This window comes from Oreochromis aureus, linkage group 12, assembly GCF_013358895.1.
Source record: "Oreochromis aureus strain Israel breed Guangdong linkage group 12, ZZ_aureus, whole genome shotgun sequence".
Lineage (NCBI taxonomy): Eukaryota > Metazoa > Chordata > Actinopteri > Cichliformes > Cichlidae > Oreochromis > Oreochromis aureus.
The window spans coordinates 14737335-14753101 of NC_052953.1; the positions used below are offsets into that span (position 1 = coordinate 14737335).

Consider the following 15767-nt stretch of genomic DNA (forward strand, 5'->3'; position numbering starts at 1 on the left):
ATATGTAAACAGTGCTGACATACAGTATCAGAATATTAATCTTTTCCTTTCTCTATTAACTTTCTGTAGCCAAATGACCGGAGGGACTAGGGGATGAAAAATTTGCCCTCAGCGACGTGATTGATTTGCTATCTTGTTTGTAGATGAAAATTAAGATGTCAAATCATATTCCTGCAGAGAAAAGGCCCGTTAATGGTGTTTTCGCCCTGTGAGTTTGATGCAGGTCGAAGGTTGATTTGTTGCATCTCTGATAAAATTAGAGAGAGGAGACAGGGTTCTGCTGTCATCTGCTTCGAGAACAGAAAGCGCTTAATCAACGCTGGAAGGACAGAGGGAATTCACTAAAATAGAGGTCATAATTCTTCATTTTAGTTTGTGTCATCCTGTTTTTCTCCATTTGAGGCAGTTAATTAAAGACGTAAGAAAACAAGAGTTGGTCAGGAGCCTTATCTTAGTGTACAAGTCAATGCAAAACAGAATGAACAAATAATAATAAATGTTTAACAGGTTCAGTAAGATGCAGGATGGGTATTATCCCAATGTTGGTCACATAAGCAGTTCAGCAAAATGCAGTATTCTGCAAGTGTCTGCCTCCGTGAATGACAGCTGGGATAAGCCTGGACAGTGGGAGCCCTTCTTGGGTCACAGTTCACAGAGCAGTCTTGGTTTAAGTGGAACCCATCTCGCTGAATGCTGATGCAAGCACAATTTTCTAATATGGACACAATCCACAATCGTGTATCAGAGAGTTTTTAATCAAAAAGGGCAGATATCCAATATCGGTGGCACCTCACCGCAAGAAACGAGCGAGCAGAGTTATGATGTTTATTAGGCAAGATTTGTGAGAAAAAGGAAACTACTTGGAGTAACAATGCAGTGGCAGACTGGTGGTTAAAAAGAGATTTTCTTGCCATTTGACTTGCTTGCCTTCATAGACTGGAACTGCTTCTCACAGAACGCACAATCAATAATATCTTTGTGTCTTATCTTGTGGTTATTACAGAAACGAACAGTCCTTTGGAAAGTCTGTGCATGATATCAAATGAACACTTGTTTAATGCGTTATCAAAACCCAGACTGCGGTGGCGATTATATCCATGCTGTATTACAAAATGAAAAACATTTAGCAAAGTTTCAATCAGTCTCCAGATGCCTGGAGGCCGAAATGCTAATGCAACACAAAGCCAAGACTGATCATAAATAGCGAGCTTAAAAAAACAAGAGAAAACATTTGATATTTATAAGGCTTTTTCGCAAAATCTCATAAGACATATTTCAGCTTTTCTGGACTGCTACATGCACACAAAGCTTTAACAGATTCTTCAAGACGTGGACTGTAGCTGTCTCGCCATTGACCATAAATCCTGTGATGCGCCATGATCCTTCAAGCCACTCTGGAAAGGAGAGAGAAGCAGAGACAGAGCAGGAAATGGCAGCCACAGAAAAATGGCATTAATGGCAAAAATGAAATAAAGGCGGGGGTGGCGTATGTGCTCTGTGTTTTTCCGGGGCTATGGAAGAGTTGCTAATAATGATAAAGAGTCAACTCAGTTCCATTTGTGGTACAAGGAGGTATCCTGCATATGGACGGCATCATCAATTCAAATGAAAAATCAGGGCTGTCATTGGCATTCAGAAATAATCTGACAACACGGAGTAACACGGCACTTGCACAAATGTATACACACTCATCCACATTTTGCATAAATAAACATGGACAGATACACATAACAGGCACCCGGATCCACACTGTCTGGAATGCATTATTATAATCCTGATAGATGGACGTACATTCCACCACTATCTCCCCTGGTTACTATATCATTTATTGTCTCTCTTTTATATCTAATCCTCTCCTTTGGGTTTAATACAGTACTCCCCACTATAGACACAGACATATAAACGTGGACATGGGAAGGTGTGCTGTCACAAAGCTGTGTGCATTTCAGCCTGTTAGAAGCATAATAGAGTCATATGTTATTAGTTTGAAGCCAGGGCCTTCCACCAAGGGTCTTGTTAGAATACCTGCTCAAGTACAAACTCAGTGGGACTGCATGTTTGATGAAACTTTATGTGAGAACAGGAGGCAAATCATCTTTCAAATAACCTCAGTGAAAAAAAATAAATAAAAAAAAAAAGCCACAAATCACACAACATTTGTCCTATAATACTTTAAATCTTAATAACAGAGCCACGATTTCCACAATGACCACCAGCACATTTATTAGAAGTCCCAGATTTACAAAGAAGACAGAAGTCGACGGCTTTTCTGCAGGAGTCAGTTCAGATTCAGGGATTTTTTTTTTTTTTTTTTTTTTTTTTTTTTTTTGAGCTTGTACTTAGCAGCTGCCAATGGCACTGCTTTTTTAATTAAGTGTCCTCCCTGTGCCTCTTTGGCACTAGATAAGCTAAGTGTTTTTGCCTCCCAGAATGCACGCCACAGACACAAATGCATAGGTTTGTGTCAAAACAATTAATCTAATTTTTCCTAACAAATGCAAACATTTTTGAATCTAAGTGGTTAATACATATTTTGAGTATTCAAAAACTAAATGACTACTAATAAGAGACTGTGGAATGATTTGGTCTCCAAAACCATGGTTAAAAGTAAAGGGACTGATTCTTATATAGCACTTTAGCACTGGGAGCACTTTATAGAACATGCCTCATTCACACCAGCATTTCCTAAGCCCTTTCTACCCAATATTCACACTCTGATGAGAGCAAATAGGGTTCAGTGTCTTATACAAGATATTTCTTTCAAAGGAAGTGGCCAGGAATCGAACCACCAACATTCCAATAAGTAGATGACCTGCTCCACCTCCTGAGCTAGAGCCACACCAAAAACATACATAAATAAATGTTTTTTTCTGTCTTCTTGTCCACGACTGAAGTCATCCTAGGTGTTCTCTGTGTATCAAACACATTGGTAAACGTGTCAATTCAATGTGCTGGGTTCTATGGGAAAAAGAGTGCCAGGCAGAGCTAAGTTGAAGTTTTGGATGACTGTCTCAAAATCTTAACTCAGTCAAAAAATATTTTGAAACACCCAATTTAAATTTGTGACAGAATAATGAAAAATGGCTTTTCTTTTCGTGTTTTTTTTTCCAGTCGTGGAAACAAGCCTGCACATGTTTTGGATGAGATCCAATAACGCAAAAATAAACTGGTTTTGGTCATGACAAGCTCACTGGAACTTCAGGCATCCATTTTTGAAAAATAAATTGAAAACAGTCAGTCAGTTAGCTAGCCTGTTGGCCAGATTTGGTTAATAATAGACCATGAGTGAACTCATGGCATACTTGTTGACAGCCCAGAGAAAGCAAGGCGAGATAGAAAAGTCTCTAATCAAGTTATCCGAGTTTGACCGCCCCTAAAGTAGTCATCACAACGCCTGCCAGAAAACAGAGTGGCTGTGAAAAGCCAAGAGATCAGTGGAAAAATAGGGCAGGCGAGGGCTGTGAATCAAAGTGCACACGGCTCCTCTCAACCTATTATGATTCATGCACCTAACAGCCATCTTCAGGAACTGATTATGATTCACAATCCCAAAGTCAAGGACATTCTATCCCTGGCCATTAAACCATTAACAGATATAGTACTGTGCAAAAGTTTTGCTAAAAGCAAATTGGGTTTGCTTAACTCCCACTAAGGCTGCCTCCCTTGCTTCTGTTTCCTCACGTAATCCTAGACTGAAATGATAATGTTGAGCTGAGGGCTCTTTATCGCCACGGTATCTACTGCAGGACTCGTTGCTCTGCATGTTGCTCAGGATAGTTTTTAACTGCGTGATGCATAAAAACCTAAACATCTATAACCATTGTGTGGCACAGCACAGTATTAATCTGCAAGCCACTGAGTTTAATTGGTTAATTCTTGTTTATTTTTCTCCTTTATTCTTCCGTTGTTACAGCGCACACATTACTGTACACTCGCGCGCACACACAGAGCCTCACAATTTTGCTCGTTTATTCAGTGGGTGGGTACTTGGGCCATAACAATAATATTATGATTCTACGTGAGACACTAAGTGCAGTAATGAACCATTATTATGCACAGACTTATTATTCTGTAACTGCCTTAAAACGCCGAACTCCACCATAGATTAATAAATCATCAATTTTATTGTAATTTGAGTGCAAAGACATGAATTGGTTGATGAAATTGAAGGGTTTTCAGACTTTCAATCACTCGCTTTTCATTTTCAAGACGACAAGAGTAATTTGTAAGAGCGTCATTATGTGGTCTTCCACAAAATTATGATGCTGGATGCACTTTGACAAGGAAATAATTGTATCCTTACACAAGTGCTTTGACATTCAGTAGTATGAGGAAAGCGTCGCACTGTACAATTAGGCGTTATTGATTGCATCTAACTTCCCCTTCTCAACTTATATTTCTCTCAGTGTTTTCCTCATGGCTTGTGACCTTGTCCCAATTGCACAAGTGGCAAAAGGAATGACTTTGGTGCACTTTTGCCAACGATTGAAATATACAAGGAAGGAGCAAAAGGCCAGCTATCACCAGGGGGAGAAGTTTATGTTCCCTCTGATGCATGAATCCAAACCCTCCTCTTTTACTGCTCCTCAGCTCCCTCATTCCCTCCCATTGTGTGTTCGCTGTAGTAGCATCTGGTTAATGGGCCTCTTCAGTCGATAGTCTCTTCCATCTTCTTACACACACATACAGATTCTGTGTAAAATGGCAAACACACATACACATTCACAGCCTGTTTTTTTCTTTTAAGCCTGTAAATAGATACATTTTTGTCATTTTAAGTCTGCTGCTTTATAAGATGTGGGAGGATAATTTCTGAGGAACATTTAGCCATTATGTGTATGTCAGTGCATATGGACACTTTATTGAACAGGTGTTTCATACAGTCAAGTGTGCGCTGTTGTTTGCAACGAAGAGATTATTCTGAACAATGAAACAGTTCATATTTCTTATTAGAGGGGTCATGCAAGCATTCTCTCTAAAATAATAAATAAATAAAGCAAGTCTCTTGAATTAAAAGTTTTCTTTTGTTTATTTAGTCCAACATTGTTCTTTTTTCAGTGAAAGCTAATAGATGCCACAAGTAATTTCTGGTCTCGGAATAGAAGATTTCTGGGAAGGAGGTTGTATAAAAGAAACGTATAGATGCTGGCATATAGTTTTTAGAAAGTAAAGCTTTTCGTTTCTCACCGCTTCTTCTCCCCTGTACACAATTTTATGTAAATTCAGAATCCTGAACTTTTGGACATACACTCAAAGCTTGTATGGGGTAATTCACATGGGTAATCCTACTAAATGAAAGACAAAGCCAACGGGCTGTTTTTCTCTGAGCTTGAGGAATTAGCTAATGAGGAATGCTCGGAGCTGGACACAACATTACAGACTTTCCAGTTTAACCCCTCCCATCCAACAAATAAGCAGTGATCTAAGGAATGGAGCACCATTATTAAAACCAGCTGGAGACTTGACACAGGCTACAGGCACGCTAACATCATGCTATTCATGTTACACGTTCACATGATCCTGTACAAGTCTATGCAAGGTTTGACTTTTGTAACTGAAACCGAAGGAATGCCCTTCTGCGTAACGCTGTTCTATAAAATGCTGACAGTTTGTTGTGACAGCATGATTAGCTTTGGTGGACATCTGGGTTAAGTAGGTTCAGTGGATTTTTTTTTTGTGTGTGGAATTGACCACTACAAACACAGCAAACTTAAACATACGGGTGAAAAGAGGAAACTTTTTCAGTAAAAATTAGTTAAAGACTGCCCGACTGCATTAGGCTTTGTGGCTGTGCTGATACTGGCAAACACCCAAATGTTTAAAATGTTCAGTGGCTATGAGAAAAGCTCAGATGACACAGATTTGATGTTTACAAAATGACAAACAAAACTCCCCCTGCAGTGTTCCCCCCTCCCCCCATTTCACCTGCTAGATGATGGATAACCCATATGCTATGTCAATTTTAGCTTCTGTATTTAGACAACTTTGCTTTTAGCTTTCTTTCGAGATATTTATTGGTTATTCGTCATGTCTGGAATGTAATCTTCCAGTGAAAGACATAGGAAATGTGTTTTGTAGATAAAATTTCAGTTACAATAAAGCTTGGCTTGGGCTGTGATTGAAACAATACTGCTCCTAAGCCGCACTGAGCCCACCTGTTTGTTCTTCTGTAATTGGATTCTGCTTCATTCCATTTGCCTTAATGCTGATGCATAATGCAGTGTACTGAGGGAACCGGCCATTACCAGCTAGGGGACAGGGCACGGAGGAGTAACCCGACCTCCCTCTCACCAATCCCATCTTGGGACATCTAGGGCCTCTGTCCTTCAAAGCAGCCACTTGCTTAGGCTGGATGGATTGATAGTTGGATTGTGGGCCTGAAGGGAGCCAGAATAGCAGGTGTTGATGTTACAGCCTACAAGAACAATAAGCTGGCCCTCAGCAGCTTGTTAATCTAAAATAAGCAGGCACTGGTGTGGACAGTTTGTGCCCAGGTGGCAGAATCCTCATCAAATAGCGAGCATTACGAGCTGCTACTGAAAAGAGAATGCAAAGCCAAAGCTCAGTCTTTACGATGTAGACAAAAATGTACATTTCTGTGCAGTGCACAGATGATCGGAGCACTAATTTAACCAACTCTTGAAATAATCTAGGTGGTCATATTCTATATTCATAATATTAGTCAAAAAACCTACTTTAATTACTCATGCATTATTTCTATTGCGTAAGAGGCAGATATCATGTTCTAGCCAAGTCAATGAACATCCCAACAGCTTCGCAAAATGCCAGCATGACAGAGATGCCCACATGCTCTTTGCTGTTTTCATCAGGGCCATACTTCTCTCATGATCAGCTGCCTTTGTTAAGTGGCTAGTGTCGATGGCTGTGACTCAACTCTGCCCACAACAGTGATGAAGATAAAACATCTGGAGATGGTGTGCGGCTGTTTGGGCGCATATGTGCGCACACTGAGAATGAGAGGATAAAGAAGTGCAGCAATAAGAAGAGTGACATAAATTGCGTGGGTGCTGGTGTGTGTATGTGACTGAGTGGGTGAGCGACGTCGGCCAAGGTTCATTAGCGTTCATCGGCTGCCTCCACACCGAAATAATAAGGTCCTCGCTTTCTCTTTCTCTCTCTTCCCTCTTCCCTTCTGCATCTGCTGAATATGAACTGAGCTGTGAAAAATGGTGTCTGATCTCAGGTCACCTCTCCTGTACAGTGATATATGACGGAGATGCGGGTAACAGTTGATGAAGTGACAACATTAAATTGGTAACGCTGAGGTTAAAAATCAAAAGGGAGAGAGAAATCCTGATGAGCTGCACAGAAGGCGGATGAGTATGCGGCGTGTTTTTGATAAGAAGACTGTCGTCAGGATTTTAGGGTGACTCAGGAGACGAGAGCGTGCAAATGGAAGAAAAGAACGGGTCAGATCAGATGGAAAGTCATTAGAAATAATTCTCTTAATGAAAACATTTCCCGGCTTCAGGGACGGCTCACGGCTTTTTTTCCACCACCTTCAGAAAAAATGGATGCTAGCGCATTCATTGGAGCAATGTGTACAGAGACTTTTTTTAAATGAAAAATATTCTTCAGATACGGCGGTTTAAAGAATAATAAAAAAAAGTTATTTAAGAGGGTATGCAGAAAAGACAGTGATAGTGCTTGGAAAGGGGGGAAAGGAGGAAAGCGATTTTGAAATTGAATCCTGGCTTCACTGCATCAGACTGATCCACAGAAAACATAAAATAATGCGAAAAGACACCTTAGTGGACAATATGGTCTCACTGGAGCTGAAGGGGATAATAGAAAGAAGAACTAGTAAATAGCATAAATGTATCACAATAGTGGCAAAAGCCGACTTTTCTTTTTTCTGCTCTGACCCCAGACAATAAAATTTATTGCTGAACTATTACATGTTATCTTACCATGATGGATGCATGCAGTACTCACCCACTAGACTTCAGCTGACATGTGTTTGACCCCTATCCTCGTCTACAGGAGACAGCACCTGGTGCCTCAACACAACGCCATTAGTGGTCAACCACACACACACGCTTTTGCACACGCTCCCTTTGAGATATTTTTAGGGGATGTGATACAACCACCATGGTAGCTAATGCTGAGAGATTCACACCCCGTGGACTTGACAGGAAGGGATCCATTTCCTGACAGCAACCGCAAACCATCCACACATGTAGCACATACTGTACATCCTCGCTGTGTGAACTTTGCGCTCCTGAAAGAAGATTGATGTGTTTCTATAGGAATATGTATAAATGTGTACATTTAAAGTATCTGCTTGAGTCTTTAACCAGGTTAAATGATGGCAATTATGTTGATCCCACATTGAGCTAGTGCCAGCTTTTGAATCTCAAAATGGTACAATTAAACTGCGAGCAAAGCACTCCACTTTCCCTAGAGTGATTTCTCCAGCACATCTGTAAATACTTTCCAGCTGTAATCCCTCAAGAACCACAGCTAATGCCATAAAATCCACTTACGAGTCAAAACGAACTATTAAGGTTTGTTTTTTTCTTAATAAATTACCTCACTTCTAGTTGTTGTCTACGGGAAAATAAATATATTCATAACACAATCATTAATGGATGGCAAGGTGTTGCGGTGGTTAGTGCTGGAAATTGCATTCCCCCCCGTGTCTGCAGGGGTTCTCTCCAACTTTCTCCCACAGTCTAAAGACATGCAGGGGGCTAGGTTAATTGGTGATTTTAAATTGGCTGTGAGTGTGAATAGATAAAATACACAGTTGCATTGTATATATCTGATGCTATATAGTATTGAAAGCACCATCTTTTACCTGTGTCTATTTTTTCCAGCCTCCACTGTTGCTGAAAATGGGAAAAAAACCTGCTTGAAGCTCAAAGTTTTCGTCCGACCAGCAAGTAAGTGCAACACAAGGCTTTGTAACCGAGCTTCTTGAAGTAGCCGGTTGGAGTGAAAATCAAAGCACTTTATGTCCTCTGTCTGGTTACCTCACTACCTTAAGCTCACTGTTGAACATAGCTCTTTCACTTATCACAGCACTGCTTGATTTGCTAAAAAAAAAAAATTGAAAACATGAAAATGATGATAGACATTCACATCAAATGAAATAATCTGAATGTTGCCATGAGCTTTGTTGCTTGAGATGTTTATTTTGAGGGCTTGGGGGGGTTGGGGGCTACAAATGTCACTAACCTATTTGGCACATACCTCTAATGATTTCTCATTCTCCCTATTTTCTGTTATAGACAGCTGTGTGAAAACTATAGGTGTACATGACCGCGTTTTTGATGTAAACGACAAAGTAGACAATACATTAGAACCACGAGGTTAGTATGGCTTCCTGCTTTTTTGATTCACTTCTGTATGAGTTCCAGCTTTCTGTATATGTGTACCTTTTTCTGTGCCTCTTTCTTTTATGATGCTGATCTGCCCTGGCCTATCTCTGTGTAATGCTTCTTTTAAGCTGCTTCTTCTCCAGAATATCAAAGTGGTGTCACGTTACTGCTGCTACATACATTATGTAAAATGCTGCTCATGTAATATTCCCAATTGCATGTTGTGGTCAATGCCACAACATGCAATCTTTATGCTTACTAAACTTTTTCTGCCTGTATTTTAACTAAGAACGTCAGTATTAAAAACCATAAAAACCATTAAATAATATGAATGCAGTAGGCACAGCCGCACAGTAGCTATACATTTGGCAAATTTTAATCTTTTTCTTTACTCTTGACTGACTTGCTGTTGGCTCTGTAGCACAGCATTGATTATTTTCTGTGCTCAGAACGCACAGCAGTTTTATGTCTTCATATATCAGCCTAACCCAGTCTCTGAACTGAAACACTCCACATCACCCACATGCTGTTGTCTCATTCCCAGCACCAGCTCACCGCAAGGTCTGAAATAACAAAAAGACTACCCCACTGTCTATATTTTTTATTTATATAGATATATACAGTGATATGATCATTGATCACAAAAAATGGATTCTGTCATTTGAAAATAAGATCTGCTGCATTCTGAAATGTCTTCACCGTGAAGATAAGATATTATGATACCTAAATGGGACACAAAACACACAAGTCCAGGCAGAGCAATGCTACATCCTAGGGCATGTTTGATACCCATCTGCTTCTCCCCCCTTTGCCCGTCTTAAAACCCTGCCTGCATCCTCAATGACTGGCTCTCATCTTCCAAGCTTCTTTTGGCTCATTTCCCTGTTATGCCTTCCAAAGGAGAAGCATGAAAACATTCATCCGTCATCTGTTGTCGCCCTGTCCCTGCCCAATTTCTACCACACACACACAGACACACAAACACAACTTTGTATAGTTATGTAACTGTCCAGTCCTCTGTTCTGTCTATCTGTCCTTTGCTGTGCATGGTTCAGCTCCTTTCCCATGGTGCGGTGGGCACATGGCTGCTCACAGATACTGATGCCACTGCCAGAAAAACACAGGGGGCAGCTCACCTGGGAGATGAATTCAAAAATGTTTCTGACATTGAGAGTAGAAACATTATATAGCAACTGAAGTTCATATGGCAACTCAGACTTTATGGCACAAACCCAAACATCTATGCTTTTCACTAACTGCTGAAAAGTATTATTGGTAAATAAGAAATATTCTCACATTACAAATGTGAATGCACTGCCCAGGACACACACAAAAAAGTCACACACTCTTCATATTTTCTTGGACCACCTTTAGGCAGTGATGATTGTGACTTTTTTTGGCCCGGGAGTGTATTTGAGAATGCGCTCAATGAATAAGCTTTTGTGTGTATGATGCACTGTTAAGAGAAATCTGCATTTACCATAAAATTCACTTCTATTTCTTCTTCTTTTCTTTAAATCCTTTAGACGATACCAGCCATGAACCGGCTGAGCCTTCACGAAGTGAAACAAATGATGTGCCACGCCTCCAGAAAACAAGTCCGCTTCTGGCTTCGATGCTGATCTGCTTAGCAGCACTCTCCACTTTATAGCGCCTCCCTCTGTCCCGGAGGTCATTTACACCTAGCGTGGCCTGAACCTGCCCAAGGCTGCAGGGTAGGGGGTGGGATTTGGGTGGATTGCATTTGCTTGTTTGGGCATAAAAGCAGGCTTCTCAAGGAACCCTCTATTTTTTTCAGAAAAAAAAAATATTTAAGTGGTCTTTCTCCGTCTGTGAGTGAAAAAAAAAAAAAAAGTTGATGTTAGAAGCGGGAGAAACAGTTTCCCCCCTTAAACCTTCAACTAAGATGCCAAATCCTGTTTGACACATAGTGATTCTTACTTTCCCGTGACTTTTGACATCCCTTTACATTATGTTTCTGTCATGGCAACGCTGTTTAGACATACACATATACACACACTTTACATCACACACGACAGTACAGTACCGCAGAGTCAAATACAAAAAATATTCACATCAGCATTAAGCAGGAGTAGAGTTGATATACAGTAGCCAGTTTTACATAGTAGGACAGTGAAGATGCTAGGTCTTAGAAATGACTGTACATACGCAAACAAATAATCCTGAGACCTCTCAAGAAGCCTTTCAGAATATATTTTGATTGTTCTGCTGGGTCATTAAAAGAAAAAAAAAAGATTTTTGCATCTCTGTTCGTCTAGAGTTATTTTCAATTAAGTAAGAAAAGAAGTGTGAAGTTTCAAGCAGAAGCAAGACGATAAACCTGAGCACTGAAAATTAAATGCCTGGTATGCACCTTAACCCAACAGGTCTTCAGACAATCTTGGTTCAAAGATGGTCTGAAGATTATTTGTCATTCAATCTCCGATTTCCCTTGAAAATAGAGTGTTTGTATACTTTGGATAAGCTACTTAAAAGGTTTAGCGAATCTTTGAGTTAATACAGGTAAAAACCATGAAAGTCTGCTCAATAAAGCATCGCTCTGGCTAACAAAGCGACTAAATTGAAACTTTCTCACCAGACATTTTTTTGTTTCGGCGGATATCGGGATCAAAAATCAATACCTTCTCAAAGTTGATCACACAATTTCACAGCAGCGGTCACAGTCATTTTATACAATGTTTACTGAGCTAGGCAGCAATTTCTTCTCTCTATTCAGTTTGAGAATTAGTCAATATTAACACTCCCATAAACATTTGCATCCACAGCTGCCCCCCCTCTATTGACTGTTAAAAAATTGTTTGAAAATGATTTGCAGCTTTATTTTTTACATCTCTATAATAATACAGATTCTAAAACTTTAGGACTTTTGTACTGTGTGACATCAAGCTAAATAAGAACTATGAAAGAAATCGTGGGAAACTGTTTGAAAAGACATTTCCATTAATAGTGCCATACTTTTCCTTGGATCCCTGTCCCATAAGTGTAACCGTAGCTTTGACTCATACAGTAGATTTACGTAAAAGTGAGATGTTTTTTAGAGCCAGCTCGTTGCATTAGCTAATGCATAGCTTGTGTTTGCCGTGTGAATAACAACAACAAAATCCATTAAATTCTAGGCGACGCACCGCTCTATTTAGTCTGGCCAGGTTTGTGTTAGCACTTAAATTTAAAGGAATTCGCTGTGACATAATGATATTCCGCTTCCTTCAACTCCCACAGATGCACATGGTGAGTTAGCATAAAAAAGCTTTTATGTCTTTTTTTTCTTTTTCTTTTAAGATTGACTTATTTCTTACTTTTAAAAGAAGTCTGAACACACAGAAAACGTGCTGCAACTGACTTCCCTTCAGAGCCGGGTTATTGCACGAGAAACGGCACCAATTGGTCTTGAAATATGGATTCAGAAATGTAGAAAAATAGTAAGAAAAGGAGCACAGGAGCAATTGCATGTCCACCTTCGGCTTCTTGTGTTACTGGCTTAAGTGACTCTTTAATGAGGTTCAAAATGACAGGCATGTGGACCCCATGTTGTGGCAAGGGGAGTTATTTCTGGTATTAAAAATAGATGCTGGAAGGCCTGGGGGGTCTCGGGGGGAGGTAGATTTCCGCCGTGGGGGGTTTTAAAGCACCAATGACCTTGCAGTTTGAGAGAATTGGTGAGTGAAGGAGACAGAAAGAATTAAAGTGAGAGAAACACACACACACACACACACACAGAGATGGAAAGACATGAGAAGTAGCTGAAGGTAGTGTGACTAGAGTGCCTAAAAAGTAAAAATCCAAACAAAGTGACAAAAAATAAAAGAATCCATTCAACACTACTGGAACAAACACCTTCTCTGACAAACGTATGTTCAGTAACATTCAGTCTCAAAGGCACATGGTAATGGTTTTGCTTTGTGGCTGCCTTTTTCTGTCTTTATTCCTAAAAAGACTGCCTTTGCCTTTTGCCATTAGTTTTTTTGGGGGGTTATGGTAACAATGCTATTACAGTGGAATAGCAGCTCGGCTATGAGGGGTGACAGGAGACACGCCATTTAATGAGGTACTAATTTTCAGGATAACACCACAGGGAATGAGCACTGCATATGATTCAAAATGGATGCTTGCGAGCAGATTAACAATAGACTTTTATCGGAAACCAGCTTCAATTGTACTCTTATTAATTACTTAATTACCAATGGTATTTGTCATTATTGCTATCATTGTCATGATTTATTCTGTACACACCTTAACCTGGGAAATGAGGATCAACTTATATACTGGATACTGTGTATCCTGAGGTAGTCAACCATAAAACATGTAGTGTTAGGTTAGTATCCGTTTTGTACCTTTCTGGAGGACAAAAGAAAAAAATGAGATACATCATTGTTAAATCTGTATAATTATTATTGTTATGATGATGATGATGATGATTATGACTATTATTATTAGGAAAACTTCTTGATGTAAATAGTGTTTGATATTAAAGTATTAATTTGGTTCTTATGTCTTTTCTAAAAAACAAACAAACAAATACCATATTATCTCGGGGTTTTGCGGAGTGTGTACTGTCCTCAAACGATGCATTGTGTGTTTTGATACTCAATGCCTAATGAAACTTTGAGCTAATACACAGTGGAAACCTGTGGGCGCTGAACACGTATCGGTGAACAGCAGGCTGGACTTTAGCCAACAGGAGGCTCATCTCTTACATGTTTCAAACCAGTCACCAACCACCACGTCTTCATGTCAGGATCCTGCCTTGATAAGAAACATTTGGGACTTAATGGGTGGCCTATTTGTACTTTTTTTTGCCTTCAGTGTTTGAAAGCATGTTGGTCAGCTCAAAGATCAGCCATAACTGGACTGTTGGCTTTTTAAAAAGAAGGATCTCACCAGTTTCATTATGTGGCATGCGCATGAACTTGATGACATGTTTAAAAAAAATCATTTGGAAAAAAAAAAAAGTTTTCTTCTGCTGTTATTTTCTTTTCCTTTACGATGTATTAGATTTTCATGTTCATGTTGTGCGATTTCTTTTTTGGTTTTTTTTGCATCCCCATTTGAGTGCTGTCATTAAACTGTGTAGTTACGCAAATGTACATAACAAATATCATTTTTGTGAGGTTACAGTGGGGTCAGTCATTTTGTAGTTCAAAAGCAACTTTAAGTTTTTTTTAATAAGAATGACTCTCTGTATCCATCTACTGAAGTCATCCCATGTAGCTGCACTCTGTCTTCTCTGACTAGTCATTCACTTTCTGCTCTCCCAAGAGGAGGTGTTTGGGAGTGTATACATCGGTGTGGATGTTTTTCAGTAAAAAAAAAAAAAAAAAGAAAAAGAAAAGAAAAAAAAATGTGTGCGACCTGTAAGTTTGGTGTGTGCATGTCTCATTTGCTGTTGCTGCAGTGAATGGGAAGCGGCAACCCTCTTTGGCAGCAAAGAGTGTTTCCCATGCCTTAGCCCTTCAGCCTCTGCCCTGGCAGCCCGGTCTGTGTACAAGACGCTTTCTGCCATTGTGCTTTTACACGGAACAGCTGCTGGCGTCGAAGAGACTACAACGGGGCCCTTCACTTTCTCTCCCTTTTTAACAACCCTAAATCACTTGTCACTACGGTAGACATTGGTCCCGGGCACAGTTCAAGGATTAGCCCACCCCCTTCTACCAATCCAAAACCAGATTGTTAGCGGGGTAAAGCCCATCATCGATCCAGGTTCCGTGGGTTCTCAGCTCGCCTCTTGCTGATGAGCCACTTCTTCATTTTATGTCTCATTCTTCTTGTACTTGTATAACCCCCCCCCACACCACCGCACCACCTGCTATCTTTCTTCCTTCACCTCTGAACTCAGCTCCCACTTTGCCATCAGTGGGGAAAGTTTCCAACCTGCTCTTTTACATTATATAAACAAAAATTAAAAATGGACAAAAAATGATCTGTATTTGTATATACACATGTCTGAGCTACTATGAGTACTACAATAAAACAGAAATCCATTGCTTTGCTGACTGTGCTACTGTTTTTCTATTTTTTTTTAAAACTCCTTTTACAAAGGTATGAAAACTTAATTTAAATGTACGCGATCATGGTGTATTAAGAAGTACTGTATTAGGGTTGTTTACTGCAGTAAACATTCCTACTGTAACTAATAGAGAAAATGAACATACTCCTCTGACACTCGGGCAAAATCATGTCTCATTATGTGCCAAATTGAATGTCATCAGCGCGCACACACACACTTCTCTTTAGGTTTCTCCCTATCTGTGCCCCTGCCTAGCTGTCTGTGCAGTAAAATCACACTCTGTAAAGACAGGCAAAGAGGAACACTATCCATCAGGATCAGAATAAGACCTTAAACCTCCTTTCACTGCAGTCGGGCACTAATGAGGACACCTAATAACCTTCTGCTGGACCCCATCA

General features: G+C 39.9%; 1 protein-coding gene across 2 annotated transcripts in view; it reads left to right on the forward strand.

The window, feature by feature from the left end:
* Positions 1-15352, forward strand: part of efna5b (ephrin-A5b) — a 101456-nt gene extending 86104 nt beyond the window's left edge. Inside the window, exons 3-5 of one of the 2 annotated variants that reach the window (XM_031727364.2) lie at positions 8841-8906; positions 9255-9335; positions 10871-15352. In XM_031727364.2, coding sequence (XP_031583224.1) covers positions 8841-8906; positions 9255-9335; positions 10871-10995 — 272 coding nt within the window. In that variant the 3' untranslated portion in view covers positions 10996-15352. The remainder of the gene's footprint in view (positions 1-8840; positions 8907-9254; positions 9336-10870) is intronic. The other variant, XM_031727365.2, reaches the window with a different exon arrangement.
* Positions 15353-15767: the final 415 nt, after the last annotated feature.